This window comes from Protopterus annectens, chromosome 16.part0 (genome assembly GCF_019279795.1).
Source record: "Protopterus annectens isolate FY-2018-M chromosome 16.part0, PAN1.0, whole genome shotgun sequence".
NCBI classification, from domain to species: Eukaryota; Metazoa; Chordata; order Ceratodontiformes; family Protopteridae; genus Protopterus; species Protopterus annectens.
The window spans coordinates 358,552,793-358,572,283 of NC_056750.1; the positions used below are offsets into that span (position 1 = coordinate 358,552,793).

At 37.0% G+C, this 19,491-nt stretch overlaps 1 protein-coding gene across 1 annotated transcript in view; it reads right to left on the reverse strand.

The window, feature by feature from the left end:
• SARDH (sarcosine dehydrogenase) overlaps window positions 1-19,491 on the reverse strand; it is a 2,624,838-nt gene that overhangs the window by 2,014,436 nt on the left and 590,911 nt on the right. Inside the window, exon 16 of the mRNA XM_044058055.1 lies at window positions 6,802-6,943. Coding sequence (XP_043913990.1) covers window positions 6,802-6,943 — 142 coding nt within the window. The remainder of the gene's footprint in view (window positions 1-6,801; window positions 6,944-19,491) is intronic.

The following is a 19,491-nucleotide window of genomic DNA, read 5'->3' on the forward strand; positions in this document are numbered from 1 at the left end:
CTACTTCATAAGTATAAACCAACCATACTTGATTTCCATTTTTTTGTTTTTGGTGGCCACCAGAATTAATCTCAAGGCCTTCCTATATCTAGGCAATTCAGATCCGGTAACCCAGCTCACAAAAATAAATAAATAAATAAATAAATAAATAAATATATATATATATATCACTCATTTGATCTCTCAGTATTCCTGACAGAGTACTCTGTAGGGAATTTTTCCAAGTCTGCCAACTCATTAACCTTCAAGAACATATGCTCCCAGGTCTTTCTTCCCCATTACACCTCCAACATTTGCCATCTATTAGAGGAAAATTTTTGCATGTGTTTAGGGTATAAAGTACCCATGCAAACATCCTGTAGATTTTGTTGCTTATTTGGGAGCCATACATATGCCCCCCCCTTTGTTTGTGAATTATTTCACACTTGAGTTTTTCTTGACCTCCTCTAATTCTTATACTTACTGTGCAATATTTTGTATGCTCTACTAATTATACCTTTTTAACAACAACTCCTGCTTTACATTCAACACTAAACCAGTGCAGGTCTTTAATATAAGCTTCCCCTAGCCCTCTCTCTATCTGTACTCTGATATAAGTTTTAGATAGGGAAGGAAATCTCTAGCCTGCAGTCCAAATGTCTTCTTCGTCTCTTCCCATTCCATTACCTCTCCCTCTCTACTTGTTCCCAAAACCTTGCTTCCTTTTGCCAGCTTCCTCCAGTAAATTCCAGCTCCTTTTTGCATATTCTCTGTACCCCTAATTGCAGTAATCTCTTTCAGCAGAATCCCTTTTCTCTGTTCCTGTGTTGACTTAGATCTTACATACTTTCTGCTACTTTAAGAACATAATATTACATATACTGCTGTTATTCTGCTAAAGGATCTGTGTTCAAAATCCCACTTTATTTCTTGAAATGCCCCCTAATTCATTCATTATCCCTTTCCACTGAGTTGTAGCTTTCTGCCTGTGTTATGTGTAAGGGGCTTAACTGTATTACTCTAAAATATACCTTTGATCAGGTAATCCTAAACCTCTTTGTTCTATTGGAAATATAAACTTATCACACTTGACTCGGTATCTTACCCATCCCAGATAAAGTCCTTCAACTACGTCAATTACTATCCAGAACTTCTTCACTGGTTAATACAAATATACCTGAACCTGTGTATAAAAATAATGGACTAAAAACATTTTACTGCTTGTATCTTGCTATCCACAACCATATGAAAGCGCTTCTAGCTTCCAGGTTTTTGCATTATCTTTTAGTCTCTTCACACATATCCTTAGCTTCCAAAACAGAATACTTCTTAACCCAAACTGCTACACATGTCATTTTATCATGCCCCCATAAACATGGGTATTGCTGTATAAGTTTGTGTGGGTACACAGTTTAAAGCTATAAAAACATTGTTTTATTTTCATTACTTTTACATCTGAAAAAAAATGGAACCGTCTCAGAATGTTCCACAACACCGACATGTCCTTTTCTAGTTCTAAGAGGTACAAAATAATATCTCCAAATAAATCTAAGTTTTCTTGGATACAATGCCAGTTATATCCTTGGATTTCCGAGTTCCTTATTTCCTCTGCCAATGGTTCTAAATATAACGCAAACAACCAAGGGGGAAGAGAACACCCTTGCCTGGTTCTTCTGCTCATACAGCTTATTAGAGAGGAACCCTACCACTTGTAATTTTTGCCTTCGATCTCACATATATCCTTCAAATTAATCTTATTATTGTATCAGGAAATATAAATATTTCCATTGTCCTACTCAAAATCCCAGCTTAGTTTGTCAAATGCTTTTGCTGCATAAAGACCCACCTACAACAGTGGCATTTTCTTACATTGTACTTCACTGTTTATAGTCATTTTTCTATTAAATTTGCCTCCCCTCCACAAAATCAAACAGCGCCATATCTATCACATTTGATAACTTTGCCATTATTTAACCTGACTTTCTACTACTGAATTCACGTCTTCCATAAAAATGATTTTTTATAAATTTCTTCCAAAATCTAAAATCTTATTTTATTTCCTTCTAGGCTGCCAAGATGCATGCTGATTTCTCCAAATCAAACTTCAGCCATCCCCACCTATAAGTAATATTCCCTGCTGAAAAGTAATTTCTCCCAAATTCTTTTAAGCTGCATAATAGCAATTTTAGCTGGAATATAAATATATGCCAGCATAATCCTCATCCATTCACACCAGCTTATTACTACCACAAATCGGCCATTATCTTTTTTGCTCTTCTATCACTATTAGAGCTCCTTGGCAATTCATTTAATTAGTCCTATTTTCCTTTGCCCCAAATATTCTGCTGAATATCCATCCTGAGAATGTCTCATCAAATTCACATGCTCAGCTCTTTCCAAATGTGTTTTCTGTAGCACTGCTTTTTGCACTCTGCATTTTTAGTATAATCCATTATTTCTCCTTTTTGTCTATACCTACAAGACTATTCATATTCCAAGATAAGGAGGAATGTGCTGCCATTCTGATAAGTCATTATTCCCACCCATTATATATGAAAACTTTAAATGTCTATTTCTAGATTTTGTGATATATGCAACCCCTAATGTTTGGCAGGTTTGTCCTTTATACATTTTTTTTATTATAATCACCATTGGAACCCATTACATTTTACAAGATTTTTTGTTTTAATGAAAGCCCTCAAACACAAACACCCCCATAACCTGAACTTAATAGAAATAAACAAAACTATTTTAACCCACCTAACAGGAACAACTGTCCAACCAGACAGCTACAAACACAGACAATCTAAAACTGAGGTTATTCATGCTAAGATGCATGTTATTGCCCGTGTGTCTACTTACACAAATCGGTATGTTTTTTTTTATCTTTATTCCCCTCCATCAAGTGAGAAACTTGCATGTTTTCAGGAAAAAAAAAACTTTTAGCCTTGAAGAAACCAGTGTTCTGGCTGTCAATCATCCTGTCTCAATGGAAACGTAAGAGAAAGAAATGTAGTCCTCAGCTGCAGGTTTCTAAAGACAATTTGTAACATTTTACTGCTAAGGGAAAATGCACTCGTATTTACTCATTTGGAGTTAAAACTTACTAGATTAAGCAAATTATTTTCATCCACACTTTCACCTATGCAAAACTTAAGAAAACATTACCAGCCTACATATATTATGATCTGTATACTTTTGCACCCCATCCTCCACTTCAACAACGCAAGATTTCAGCTTACTGACTTAAACCTGCTTTTGTCTAGCTTTTCCTCTCTTTTTTTTGCATTGTAATGGCTTCATTTTTTAATACTAAAAAGAAGAAACAAAGGGATCTGTTTCCTTTGCTACCTTTATGACATGCAACTAAAACTGCTTTACTATTAAACTTTCAATTTATATCATGAAAAGTTTCATAGGAATACTGTTAAGAAATTGTTTTACTTATAGTTACCTTTTCCCTTCCTCTTCGCTTCTCCTCAGTGTCATCCCAAACAATGATAAAGGAAGAAATGCTGTTCAGTTCCCCACAAGTTTAACAAAGTCATCCAAGTCCATGCTCTCCACTTTTTCTTATACAGCCATATTTCTCAAATGTGATTAATGCTTTGCAGCCACATTTATTCACTAATTTCTGTGTTGCTGGTCTTCCTCCTATTCATCCCCATCTCCCAACTCCATATTCAGGTTCATTTCCAAGGAACTCATGATTCTTTAATCAACTCATGTGCTTTTCTGTCTCTCAGGTATTTTCGTTTGGAGCAGTGGAAAAGGTTTCACTGGCAAAGCCTCTCTAAGTGTTTTATCATTAGAAAAATTGAGTCCCCCCCCCCCCCCTCTGCTTGATGGCTCATTTTTTGTTGGACAAACTTCAAACTTTTGTATTTCCTCCTTGGCCTGTTCTACATAAAAAAAAAAAAAAAAAAAAAAAAGACCGATCTTCCAGGAAGAAATATTCTGAAGACAGCTGGATACAGCAGCTTGAATCTCAGACCTGCCTCTTGACATTCAAGTTGCTGGAATAAATTTGTTTCTCTAGTGCCTGCTATACACTGAATAAGCATTTTCCACAAATTGTCATCTCCAACTTTTAATACTTTGCCCTTTTCCCACAGTTTTGTCAGGATCAGCTCCTTCTGCTGGTAGGTTTGCATCTAATACAGGTCTTGTCTGCTTTTTCATGGCCAGATTAGTAGCATACACACCATGTGCACTTTCAATTAACAGTTACTGCTTTGGAATATCAGTCTAGTTGTTTATTTATGCTTTGATGACATCAATACACACTGTTCCTTGTAGTTTTTCTGGTACAGCAGAAAATCTCAGATTTTCCCTACATACTCTGCCCTCCAATTCTAACTTTTTATACCATATCTCCTTGAGCAGTTTCTCAGCCAGCCTTTTCTTCATTTCAGACTCTGATTTTTGATGTTTTATCAGCTCATCTGAATAAAAAATCTTCAATTTTTCCAGTCTTTTGTTATTTGAGTTGATATACTCCTTCAGTATTTTGTTTATTTTAATTAGTCCTGAGCAAAATTGACTTATTTTTTCATCTATAATACTGGAAGCCATGTCTTGCACTATATCCGGGGCTTGAACAGCTTTTTACTCAACAGCTGCAGGATTCTTCGCAGTGTTTTTTCTTATCATTTTGTAGTTTATTTTCTTAGACTCTTAGTTTCTTTTTTTCTGACATCTGAGCAGCATACTTACCATTTTATTTATTTTACATTTGTTGACTGGGCTAGTCCAACTGGATACATGTCCATTTTCAGTAGTGGCCCAGGGAGATAAGCTCCATTAAGCTAAATAATTAGAACAACCAAAAACACTACCACTAGATACATATTTACAAAGATGAGGGTTTGTTACAGTTCTCAGTCTAAAGTTTAAAAAGCAATTCACTACTACTGGATACATAATTACTTAATTATAGAGTAGAGGTTAAGGCAATTATTGTATTAAACCAAAATAGATACAACATTCTATCCTTCATGTGAAAAAGAGGTTACTAATATTTACATAGAGGAAACATTTGCTTACAGTAAAAAAGCTTGTTTCACAGTTAATTGCCAGAGCTAGATTATAATTAGGCTAGGGAAAATCCAGGAAGAGAGGAAGTTTCCACAATCTCTAAACAAAGATGTATTTGTGTCACTAATTAATGGCCTGTGGGTAGCAAACATTCTGCAGTGATACATGGTCACAAGAGAGTGCCCGAGGTATTCAACAGAGATCTGCCATAAGTATGTCCATACTGATTTTTTTTTTATTGGCAACACTGTAAAGGATCATAAGGAATAACTTTTACTATACCATTAATACAATGTTTCTGTTTTTAAGTATTACTAGTACAAAGAAAACTAACACAAAGTCCATATGGTGCCAAATTCTATTGCAGTATTTTAGCCATATAACCTAGCAGTAGGACTCGGGGTCATTCCAGAAAGAAATAAAGATCAAGAGAGGCAGTTCCAGTAACAACAGATTCAGTCTTCATTGTTCTTTTCTGTAGACTCTCTTTGTTAATGTATCTGTATGGTTTTATACTGCTGAATGGCCCCAGTAACGTGGCTTAGACTTCTTAAACCATACTAGATTGACATAACCAGATTGACATAACTTGTCACTGGCAGTTAATGCATTTTTACCTTACAGCAGGCAATATGAGACTGCAGTGGTAACAGCTGAAGCATCAGAATATACTTGCTCAATCTAAAGTATGTTGTGGCATTGGGAAATGCGATGCCAACATTATCCCTAATCAGTGATGTACAACAGCACGCAAGTCTACAATTGTAAATCCTTTGGAGGAGGTCAAACCATGGCTCTGCTTTCAAGGTGGTGATTCAGATCTTCTCATTAGTGTGCTTACACTATTTTGCAGGCACTGCTTCATGCAGCCTGCTTTGTTGATCAAACATTTAAAAAAAATTCAATCTTACGACTCAGTTAGGTCAGTGCAAAGAAAAAATTTGCACTCTAGCATTTCCCGACACCTCTATGCATTAAGATTACAGAATCCATCATTGTCTGTCTTATGGTCATAATGTGGTAATTCAGAAAATTTCTGCCCTATACAATGTATAACTGTGTCATGTTGTAATGGTCATTTCTAAAAGCCATCTTTACAGTGAATGTCAAAAAATGTTTACATATTTCTACAGAAAAATTAAAACAGTGGGAGTTACTACCTAATCACATCTAGCTTAATCAATACAAGAATAATCACATGTAAATCATATAATAAAAACGTAAATGCAGTACCACATCACAATGATGACCTGACCTTACAAACGCTTGCTCTTCTCAATTGGGAGAGGGGTCACTACCCCCATACCCTCTAATACTGATGGAAACTACTACCAAGGTTGCACAAACTTGGAGAAATGGTATAAAACTAAATTTTTCCTATTCTCTTAATCCCATGACTAGAAAAGCAGAGCAACTGCAACAAACTTTTGAAATAAGATGTCATAAAAGTGATTATACTTCTACAATATTTTGTGCTATGAAAAAAGCCATCCAATCAACTGTAGTGCTTTCTTTTGGACTACTGGGATTTGAAGGATAACACATTTCACAATACATATAATTTAAATATGCAGCCTCATAGCTTTGTAGATCTGCACACTTCATCAAACAATTTTCTGTAATTTCAATTGGTTCACTGATAGAAAGCTAAACAGCTTATTTATTCATTGTACAGTCTAAGCACCCACCTAGTTAAAAAAAAAAGACTTCTTACATTTTATCAGACAATAGGTAGTATTAGCTTTGTATTTTGGTTTGGTCATCTTACATAACTGCATCACCTACCTCATGAAGTGCACATTTCCTCATATTTCTACCAGCTAGAGGCTCATCAAAAGGAAAGACAACAGAGTAGTTTTTGGCATATGCTTCATGACTCCGTTCTTGGATCCAACGGTTGTGGTTCGTCAGTGAGTGATGGAATCTCCTGCAACAAGAAAATAATTATATAAACAAAATCAGGGATACAACTTCACAAGCATATTCCACAGCTAGAAAAGACCATGACATTGTTAAAAACACAAATTAGATAAACAAATGGAAATGAATAAATAAAACCTAGTTTTCAAAATATCAAAAAATTATTTTCTAAGACCAAGCCCATAAAAATTCTTAGAATGTCAATTCTACCCTGACACATAAGGAAGTATGCTAAGCTATTCATAAAACCATTCTATACCGGTGTCATGAGGGATAACAGAATACAAATCTTAAATGTCTATAGTAACAAATAAAATACCATGAAAAGTTCAGAAACCCTAGATAAAAAAATCCCAGGAATCCTTCAGCAAACATGAGTTGGCCTCAGAAACAGTCTTGGTATAAAAATCAATATATTTGGTTAAAGTAAACATTTTTGATGCTTTTGCATCCACAGTAGGGTGCACAGGGGGATCGCAAAATATTTATTAATGTTTAGCATTCCAAAAATGGTTAGCTTTTCGGTGTTATGGACATATACAAAATTAAAATTCTCAGTGGTTATCTGATTTAGTAACATCTCCTCCAACACCAAATCAGTTTTACGGTATGCCATATTCATTGGGTTTTTCGAGGCTTCCTCATAATTATTGGATGATAAAAAATTTAATATTTTGTTAACATAGTCATTGGTGTCCATAACCACCAAATCCCCACCCTTGTCAGGTTTCATAACTCTAAGTTGCTTATTCTGGCTCTTTCATCTACACTTAAATTATCCCCAATGGTCAGATTCTTAGGGGCCTTTAAATAATTTTATGCAGTGATCACCTCTCTATAACTAGTCCAGTCCTCCCCCTACCCTCTTTCTCCACTGCTGAACTCCTACTTGCTAATGTAAAACTTAACCTTACCACCATTACTGTTGTCGCAATTTATATCTCCCCTGGAGACAATCTTAACACACTTGAAAACATCCTATCCCAACTCTTTCTGACCATCCATAATGAAACCATCATACTAGGGGAAGTAAACAGATTGGCTCTCAATTCAAACTCCAAATACTACCTCCTGTATCAACCACATTGATTTGAGCAGCTAATCACAACCCCTACCCATATTAACAAAACACACCTTCTACAGACTCTTCTGGACTGGATTTTGTTGTCTCACCCCAAAAACTACCATAACCCTAGCACTCTACCAAATGCCCTTAGTGACCACTGCCCTACCTCAGTAACCAGATAAACTCCCCCATTCCACCAGACTGCTCAAGTTTATCACTTCCCATAAAACCTCATCATTCAGTTCCGACTCTAATTGACCAACTCTCTAAAATAAACTGGTCCCATCTCACCACTCTTCCCTTAGATGAAGCTGTCCACTCTTTCAACTCTACCTTTCTTAAAATCCTTGTCTCCCTTGCTCTTCTCTGCACAATAAGAATGAAAACTAACTCCGCTCCTTGGCTGACCAAATCTACTTGTACCCTGATGAAAAACCGTGCTAGGATATGGAAATTATGGACTAAAACTAAGACCCCTTCTCTCCTATAAAGAACTTAGGAATCAAATAAAGAAAATTATCAACAAAGACAAGGCTAACTTCTACGCTAATCCTCCCACTAAACTAAAATCTTACCCCAAAAAATTCTGGAACACTGTCAACCATATACAAAACCCTTCCCCTCCTAAGCCTTGCCCAAATAAAACTGCAGAAGAAACTGACACTACATTTAACAATCACTTTATTGACTCAATAACTACCATTACAAATGCTCTTCCCACTAGGAAAAAACTACCCTCCCCCCATTCTTCTAACTCCTTTTCCCTGAAATCTGTTTCAACTAACTATATTAAATCTCTAAACTCAAACCTTGCTCCTCCTCAGCTGACAATCTACCTTCCTATTTCCTACAGATTGCAGCTGAACCCCTAGTTTATCCTGTTTCCATCCTGATCAACCGATCCATCTCAGAATCATATGTCCCAGCAATATGGAAAACATTCTTCACATTACCTATACATAAAGGCGGTAAAATTCTTCTGATATATCAAACTTCAGGCCAATTGCCATACTGTCTCCCCTCTCTAAGATTCTAAAGAAATGCATTCACAAGCAGATAATGCAATACCTTCTACAAGAGAACCTTCTAACACACACACAACATGGTTTCTGTCCCAAGCACAGTACAACTGCTCTAATATCCTTCATCAATACTCTATCACTGGCCTGTGACAATAACAAACTAGTCTCATGTCTGTTCCTCGACCTCTCCAAACCCTTTGACACAGTCTCCCATCCCCTCCTCTTGGACAAACTCTCCCATTTAAATTTCTCCCCTCTTACCATATCCTGGTTTTCTAGCTCTCTCTCAAACTACCAACAAACTGCAAAATGGCATTCTGCACTATCCCCCCCCCATGGTCCCAATGGGAGTCCCCCAAGGTTCCATACTTGGGGCACTGCTCTTTAATATTTTCACTAACCTACTTTACACCTCTTGTCCTCACTCTACACTTGTACAATATGCAGATGATTCTACTGTCATCACTATTGCAGACAACCCAAGTGACCTCCACTCTACTACCAAAGCATCGTTCAATACCAAAGAGACATGGCTTTGTGACAAACTAATTCTCAATCCTATGAAAACTAATCTTCTACTCTTCCTCTCCAAAAATCTTATCAAGTTCAAAACTACTTTTTCTATCCTAACAAGCAATAACACTACCATTACTGCTGAACCCAGTACTAAACTGCTGGGAGTCATAATAGATGACCAGCTTAAATTTGATCTCCAAGTCACTAATGCGATCAAAGACTCACCAGAAACTTGGACTCCTTTATCGAAACAAGAGACACTTAACCAACACAGCCAGAATAACACTCTTCCATGTATTTCTTACACCCTTCTTTATAGCTGTTATTCACAAACCTTAACACCACACTCATTACAAAACTTGAAACTATCTATAATAAGGTGGCCAGATTCACTGCAAACCAAATGTATAAATCTCACCATTGCTTATTCCTTAAACAATTGGACTGGCTTGAATTCCCTCACTTGCTCCTACATCAACTACAAATTATCCCCTCTGTGTACTATGTTTCTGTCCTAGCCTTCTACCCATTTATATCCAAATATTCTCCAACTAGGACACTATGTAGCTCCGACCAAGAAGTGCTTCAGATTTATAAACCAAAACAGGATGTTTACTCTATAACTATAACCCTGCCGGAACTTGGAACCAACTCCCCCAAGAAATTAGGTCCCTTGATCATACCAAGCATTTCAAGCTAGGCACTCGAAGATACCTAACAAACAAGTGGTCCTTTCACTGTAGTTCTCCTCCCGGAAACTACCGTCCTACTGTATAAGCACCTATCCCTCCCCTATCATAATTAACTTCTACCCCTCTGTCCCACTGTATAAGCACCTATCCCTCCCCTATCATAATTAACTTCTACCCCTCTGTCACACTGTATAAGCACCTATCCATCCCCTATCATGATTAGCTTCTACCCCTCTGTCCTACTGTATAAGCACCTATCCCTCCCCTATCATAATTAACTTCTACCCCTCTGTCACACTGTATAAGCACCTATCCATCCCCTATCATGATTAAATTCTACCCCTCTGTCCCACAGTCTATCATGATTAACTTCTACCCCTCTGTCCCCCTGTATAAGCACCTATCCCTCCACTATCATGATTAGCTTCTACCCCTCTGTCCCACTGTATAAGCACCTATCCCTCCCCTATCATGATTAGCTTCTACCCCTTTGTCCCACTGTATAAGCACCTATCCCTCCCCTATCATGATTAAATTCTACCCCTCTGTCCCACTGTATAAGCACCTATCCCTCCCCTATCATGATTAGCTTCTACCCCTCTGTTCCACTGTATAAGCACCTATCCCTCCCCTATCATGATTAGCTTCTACCCCTCTGTCCCACTGTATAAGCACCAATCCCTCACCTATCATGATTAACTTCTACCCCTCTGTCCCACTGTATAAGCACCTATCCCTCCCCTATCATGATTAACTTCTACCCCTATGTCCCACTGTATAACACCTATCCCTCCCCTATCATGATTAACTTCTACCCCTCTGTCCCACTGTATAAGCACCTATCCCTCCCCTATCATGATTAACTTCTACCCCTCTGTCCCACTGTATAAGCACCTATCCCTCCCCTGTCTATCATAATTAACTTCTACCCCTCTGTCCCCCTGTATAAACACCTACCCTACCCCCCATCTCGGATACCTCCCCCTCTATCAGTACTCTTTCCTATATTGATCGTTTTCTCCCTCTATATGCTTCCCTCCAACTCCTTCTCCCTCTTTTTCCTCTCCTCCCTGTCTATCATAATTAAATTCTACCCCTCTGTCCCACTGTATAAGCACCTATCCCTCCCCTGTCTATCATAATTAGCTTCTACCCCTCTGTCCTACTGTATAAGCACCTATCCCTCCCCTGTCTATCATAATTAACTTCTACTCCTCTGTCCCACTGTATAAGCACCTATCCCTCCCGTCTATCATGATTAGCTTCTACCCCTCTGTCCTACTGTATAAGCACCTATCCCTCCCCTGTCTATCATAATTAACTTCTACCCCTCTGTCACACTGTATAAGCACCTATCCCTCCCCTGTCTATCATGATTAACTTCTACCCCTCTGTCCCACTGTATAAGCACCTATCCCTCCCGTATCATGAGTAGCGTCTATCCCTCTTCCCCACTGTATAAGCACCTATCCCTCCCCTATCATAATTAACTTCTACCCCTCTGTCCCACTGTATAAGCACCTATCCCTCCCCTGTCATGATTAACTTCTACCCCTCTGTCCCACTGTATAAGCACCTATCCCTCCCCTGTCTATCATGATTAACTTCTACCCCTCTGTCCCACTGTATAAGCCCCTATCCCTCCCCTATCATGATTAACTTCTACCCCTCTGTCCCACTGTATAAGCACCTATCCCTCCCCTATCATGATTAACTTCTACCCCTATGTCCCACTGTATAGGCACCTATCCCTCCCCTGTCTATCATAATTAACTTCTACCCATCTGTCCCCCTGTATAAACACCTATCCCCTTGCTATTGCTTTTGTACTAATACTGTATATAATCACAACAGGAATTATGAACACATTATTCCTTGATGTCACTGGACCTGTGTTTTTCTCTGTATGATTCATTCTAAATGTTATCGTATAACTGTTGGCTAGTTGCAAGTATGAATTCTGAACTGTTGTATGCAAAATTTATAAATTCACTGTGGAGCTGTTCTCCCCGGGTCTCCACTGAAAATGAGCAAAATGCTCAGTCGGACTAACCTGGTCAACAAATGTAAAATAAATATATAATTTCCTTATCTCAACTTCACAGAATTTCTCAAAAAGCAAAAAGCATAGGTTGGAACGGAGGATTACAAGTACTAGGCCTTTTATAATCCCTGATGCATCTTACTTTGCCCGAGTAGTCTCCTCAAAATCAAATAGTTTAGTTTCTTCACATATAATTTCAAATGCATAAGCACTTCCTCTACTCTGCTTCTCCTAGTTGGCACAAATGTAAAGCCGTGTTCAAATTAATTAGCCCACATAACATCAGTCTCCACACTGCTGTAATTATACATCTTAAAATCACCATAGTCATTCAATTCAACTAATAACGAACCCTTCATGGGTTCCCTCTTCCTCTTTGCCATGAGAAGGATTCTGCTGCCTATAGTTCACTTCTGACCCATTTGTTGAGCTCCCATCACTCCAGTCCCTCAACCTGTGGGATCTCCTTAATGAATGGTACTCTAAAGGGTCATTGCCCCGAGTAATATTTCCATTACACTCACTGCAGTCATTTGCGAATGTTAACATCTACCCCTTCAATTTCTTGCTCGAAATGAACCTGGGGATAACATGCTGCTTCCCCCAACAACAGGGGGATGGGAATAAGCTATACCTTTTTCATACATTTTATCTTTATAAAGTTTTTTTCACTTTTTTTGAGCTCCACTATATCATACTCTGTTTTCATCAATAGGCTATTATACCATCCAATTTCTGTCTCAAAAAGCAAGTCATTACACATATTATTGTCCAGTATATTAATGTCCTTCAATAAAGCATTTGCCTATCATGGTCTCCAATAAGCAATTCCAGCAACTCACAACCATGCGTACTAAACATTTCCAACAGTTCAAAATGCAAAACAAGGGGAATGGGCTTATGTAGGTATTTAAACTATGACCACTGGTTATGTTTTTCATCTGATGAAGTCCATTACACTATGGATGAAAGTGCTTTAACATTTTTAAGAAATAAAACTAGTAATCGCGGTTTTCTGCTCCAAAGTCTTTTCTTTCTTCATTCTGTATTTTGGTGCTAATAATGCACTGTGCCAAAATCTTGACCAATAAAAAAAAAGAAAGAAAGAAAAAAAATCAAAGTAGCCAAGCCAACAGTATTAAGTTACATTGCACTGTGTGCCTTCAGACCACAAAACGTGGCGGGAATATAAAGGAGTTGCAAGGTATACTGAACAGTTAAGAGGCAGCTAAAATCACCTATAGCCAAGCAAATTTACATTTTATTTGAGTCATTAGAACACAAAACCTGAATTGTTTTTTTGTTACAGCTTATTTGCAGTGCACTTCAGAAAACATGCATTCACCCTCACTGAATACAGCCTTGTAAATAAATATTCCCTAAGTAAAGACGAGAAAATACTTCGAGACAACTATCTTAGAGAGTGTGCAAAGTGACCCTGAAAATTCTGAAGATATGAAACATTCTTATGAAATAGGTTTCAGAGATCTAGACTGGCTAAATATTTAGATTTTTTCCTTTACTAATGATATCACAAACCTTCAGAGCAAGGTATTTTGGTAAAAATGGAAGTTAGCAAAAAGAATAACCTGAAGCTCTAATGCAATATGCATCTAGTGCAACATAAGTGACACCACTGACCAGTCCTCCATTTCCAACTCATAAAACTTCACAGGGTTGCAGCAAAATTTACTTATCGTGTAATTTTATGACAAGAATATGCAAAACAGACTTCATCAATGCACTTCTGCAGGGTTATAATATAAATTCTAATACTGTCTGATGATGTACTGGACAGCCTCTATGAAATGTTAGCATCTCAGAAAGTCATGCATCAAGGCAGAAAATATCTAGATACTGGGTTCCAAACCTGCTTTGATTTGGTCTTATTTGTTGTACATGTTGAAAATGTACAGTTCCTCACCTGTGCAGACATCATTCACAATGGCTTAATTTTCTTGGCATACATTTCCATTTTTCTGCCATTATACTCTTGCTGCACAGGAGGAGGGGGTTAATCCATTGTCAGTGAAAATGGCATTCTTCTTGTTATGTAATTCATTCTGAAGCATGATGCAAGTTTGGGATATTGATGGGAAAGCTAAAATGCACTACTGGTATGTTTTGGGGTTCCCTACCATTCCCATAAAACAAAAAGTAAAAATAGTACCTTAAGTGTATCACTAATCTGCACAAGTATAAATTACAATGTTACTAGCAAAGGTTACTGGGGCCACTCAAAATGGTTATCTAAGCATGAGTCCAAAACTACTGCTTACAAGTTTCACTGATCTATGCTGACATTTCAACTTTGCTTACATGAGGGACCCTTGTTATCCTTATTACACAAGGTCACTTTAGAAGCAGTATTTCATGTTATAGTGAAATAAAACGTAGGTCTTTCGAATCAAAGCACACAGTGGACACACCACTGTTGTCCAATACTGTACTACCTGAAATATAGACTGAATTCTAAGACTGTGCAGTGAGTACATTCTGAAAAAGTCTATAACATTTAATTGATGTTCATGCTAACAAATCTCCCAAGTCTGACTTGCGATAGAGGGGAGAAAAATAAGGAATCCAATACACTGGGAGACGGGAAGCAGGTTTGGATATTAACCAATCTCCAATCAACATCTGGTGATCTGCGTAATCATAACTTCCTTATGCAGGAGCATAACCTGAATCATTGTGAATCTAGCTAGGTGATCCACACCATATTATACAGCTGATGAATAAAATATAATCCTTTCTTGTTAAAAGTGGCCCTAAATCTTTTCCCCATTATAACACTTGATAAGCACTACATGGATTCCCTTTTCTGATGTATGAACAACCTCACAGCTGGTATGAGCAATCTGAATGCAGTAGATAAAAATGAACAGTGTTCCTTCTGAGCACAAACATTTACACATTCAAATTATCATCACAGAAATCTCTCCTGTGCTTCTTGCTAGAAAGCTACTTGCATTTAGGAGCTGCGCCCCTTTAGCATTTACCAAATATTATACAAAACAAAATCCCAAACGCCTGCTCCGAGAGCAATGAAGGTAGTCCTCCCACAAAAATAAATGGTAATCAGCCGGAACAGTTCCAATGTACCAAAAGAAAATTTATTAAATCCAAAAAGTACCACGACAGCACAAACAACAATGGACTAAGCACTTTCGTCTCCCTTCGGAGACTTCTTCAGAGACAATTAAATTTACCAAATACATCTCTTGTATACTAAAACCAATAGTGGGCTGGCAAAAACCATAATTCAATGATCAATTAATTGATTTAAATTATCCTGGGAACATTCCTTTTAAAGTGCATACAACAATTTTGTAAGGAAGCAACAAGTTAGTAGTGATTATAAATCAAAGATATTGTTGTTGTATGAAAACCTTATTAACACACTAAAAAACATATTGTTGAATATAAAAAAATATATATTATTGAATATAAAATACAATAATAACACAGTTCAACTAGTACCATAAAAATACTAGTTAGTGACTGACCCTTTTATCTAAGAATAAATATAATAATATATGTATAAAAATGTAAAAACTTTATATATGTGAATATAAATATAAATATTAAATACTCATAAGTGTGAGAAATAAATGAAATTTAATATATAAAATACAATATATATGTATACGCATACATATATTTCCACCCTTATTGTATTTTATATATTAAATTTCATTTATCCCAGTAGAGAGATTTACCCCTTGTGAAAAACGAGGCAGTTTTTTTCATAGTTCTGTCAAGCTTGTGTCTTTGCAGGCTGTCACAGGGTTAATTAGGCAGACCCTTGCTAGTTTGTTGAAGACATAAGGGCAGAAAAGAGCTAAGGAATGCCCGTCACAGGCAAGGAGAGAAATGGAAGCTCAGATAATTAATGTTTGCTGCAGACCAGAACAGTATCATTATGGATCACGAAATAGCAAGCAGCTGTGACTAGCAATTCAGGGTTAACATGCGGGTTGCCATTTAGAATCTCTCTTCTTCACTAAAGCAGAATTATCTGTATACCTCAATATACAAATAATATATCCAAAGTGAAGAAGGCAGTCTGAAAAATCAAAACAAACATCTGAGTGACTGTCAAAAGGCTTGGGCTAAAACTCTCAAAAGATGCAAGATACATCTATACCTTTGCAGGTGACTTGACTTGAATTAAATATACATTTGTTACCTGTTATGACAATGACCACATGATTCACAACAGATATGCATATACGATATGTACATGTGGACAACATGGAACATATTAGCTTGTCTTTTGAACTATGGTATCTAAACCATATAAGTAAGAGTTCAATTTTGTCCTTGCATGTCATTTTTCATGGAAGAACATGTTACCTAACTCTCTGCAACCTGTCATTGTATACTTACCCAGGATACTTCCCATCCCTGAGGGTTATGAATCTGTGTAGTACAGTACAGATGGCAGTGACAATATGGGTGGCATGAAGCACAAGGTTTACTTCCATCTGCAATATGGCACTCTATTACATGGGTGATGTGATATGACATGCTTCCTATCAACTGTACAGGAAGTGCTAATAAAAAGAAGCGGCGCAGTTCAAATACATGCTTGGTGAGGAATTCTTACAGCACATGAGCAATGCAAGCAGCAGGGGCTAAGAGCTGGGCCCCATATACTACCTCAGAAAGGTGAAATAGGACGTTAAATGCCGAGGGTTCTTCATTTACATAGATTTGATAACTGTGTTAGTCCAAAGCAATCATTTTTGACCCCAAACTAGGCACAAAACAGTAAATACTGAAAAAAAGCATGCGATAAAGGCAACGTAAAACTAAAGACAAGCAGTCAAAACATTCAAAAACAGATAAGTTAGACAGTGCACAACCAACTGCAATATTAGAACACTGCAAATATATAGTGACCATATACGCTTCTTTTGGTATAACAGACCTTTAACTGTATTCTTAAAAATGGTTATGAAACAGCATTCCCGAATCTTTGAGAAATTTTCAGACAATTCACTATGGAAATCCAAGAGTTACTTCATACTATACTTGCAGCAAAAGTGATGTGAAGATCTTTTTCCTCACACCACAGCATGCAACTGGCCAACTCTACCAAGAAGAAACTTGGTTTTTACAGAGTTCAAAAGTAGATAGAGTCCAATGTCTCAGGGGTATTTTCCGTAGAGATGAACAGGAAAGCTAAAATCCTCTTCCTCCCCAAACCCTCACCAAAGATTCCTATTATGGGGAGTATCATCTAACTCTTAAAAGCACACCCACCATTTTCTCCAAGAAACATCTTATGTAGCTCAGGAGGCTAATGTTAAGTTTCATCTGGAGCCATTTCTGAGAGTTGCAATGTGCATAGTATAAACGTGCACTAATCTTCCCACCATTGACAAAAATGTATGAAAAAGTTAGGCTAAAACAAACTTCATGATCTTTTAGAAGAATACCTTAAAGCAGATTATGTTGCCAAGTAAAAATTAAAAGCATGTGCTTTGAATGATAAAAGCAGCAACAAGATGCACTCTTCAGCAAAACTCTATCAGGTCTCTTGATTTATCAGAAATGGCTAGGTTCTAAGCTTCCCTACTGGTACTCAAAGGAAAAATGATTTCCTCTTAGAAATCTCATCTATTGTAGCAAACTTATCTCAGATCTTCCAAAGTTATATTTAACCCCCCTCCCCCCCACTGTAGGTCAGCTGTTACTGTGACTGCTATATCATGCCTACAGATAAAGGTAGCTATGCATGCATATTATGCATTGGTTCTAACCATCTTTTCTCCATGAAGAACTTAAGATTTTAGATTGTACCTTTACAGCTAAATTCTGTTCAGCTACAATATTGACTGATACTGCAAGTCATGAAACATGGAGCAATATTCTCTCCACCATTTCCAGTCTGTAAAAAGTCCTGTATTCAAATAGCAACACACCTTGGAACTGTAAATCCAGTGCTGTGAAACACTAGATTACATCACAACACTCAGCTTTAAAGTCAATTAGAATTCATCTGCAACATTTTGTTTTATTGCTCGAAGCTGCCTGGATCACCACTGCCATTCTAGGAATTTTATTACTCAATAATACTGTATATATTTATCTGTTAAATGATTAACTGGTTAGGGTATTTTTTTAGCCATTAGCCATGTCAGCAAGCAGAGTATACAGATGCCTTCTGGAACTATACATTACTAACAAGAAAAAAGATGAGGAGTGCTCAAATGGCGAACTCAGAACAGCAGCTAGTCAAAGCTGTGACTGAAAACTTGTCTCAGAAAAAAATTGTTGATACTTGTTTGCTAATTTTAGTCACTAATAATCAGAGAAGAGATATATAGTCTCAAGTTCTTCAAAAGTTGTAATTGGTTGGTTAAAAGCAGATAGACTTCAACATGAGCCACTCAAGAAATGGTACTCAGAATTCTTGTGTTAAAGACACCCAGTAACATACCTAGTATGCAGAATGTATTACTTAAAATGGACAAACTGGATACCAAAATAGAAAGTTTCAAACACAACTCCAGAAAGAAAATGGAAAATTTACAAATTCTTCTTAAAGAAAAAAATTACACAAATCAGCAGTATGGAATAAGCTTTAAATTACCATGAAGGAAAAATAACTGAATGAGTCTCAGACTGAATTTCTTTTATAACAAAATGCGTGGCTCAGAGACAAGGATGATGACTTAGAAAACAGACATGAAACATTACAATTTATGGTATACCTGAAAGGTATCAGAGAGACAATATAATAAACTTCTTTACTATCTGGCTACATAAAACATGAAATCTACATGAAACATTATTGTTTGGAATTGAAAGGTTACATAGATCCCTGAAAGTACCTTCAAAGAAGGAATGCTCACCACCACATTCAATTATAGTTAGGTTTATGTCCAGCTCAGAAAAAGATTAAATATCAAAAATGGCATGGTCCAGCCCACCAATTAAAACATGTGAACATGTTGTCACATTTGACAAGGATTATTCCAATAATGTAATGAGTATATGGAAATCCTGCTTACTACTGATTAAAGAAATTAAAAAGAAGAATATTAAAGTCACTTTAGTGTGTCCTGCAAAGTTCAAATTATTTCTTTCTGAAGGAGCTAAAATAGGAAACACACTGGAGGTGGCAAAATTAAAATCCTTAATACTGAAGAAATGGAATGGAACAGTACATCTCTCAAGAGAGAGCTGAATTCCTGGAAAACT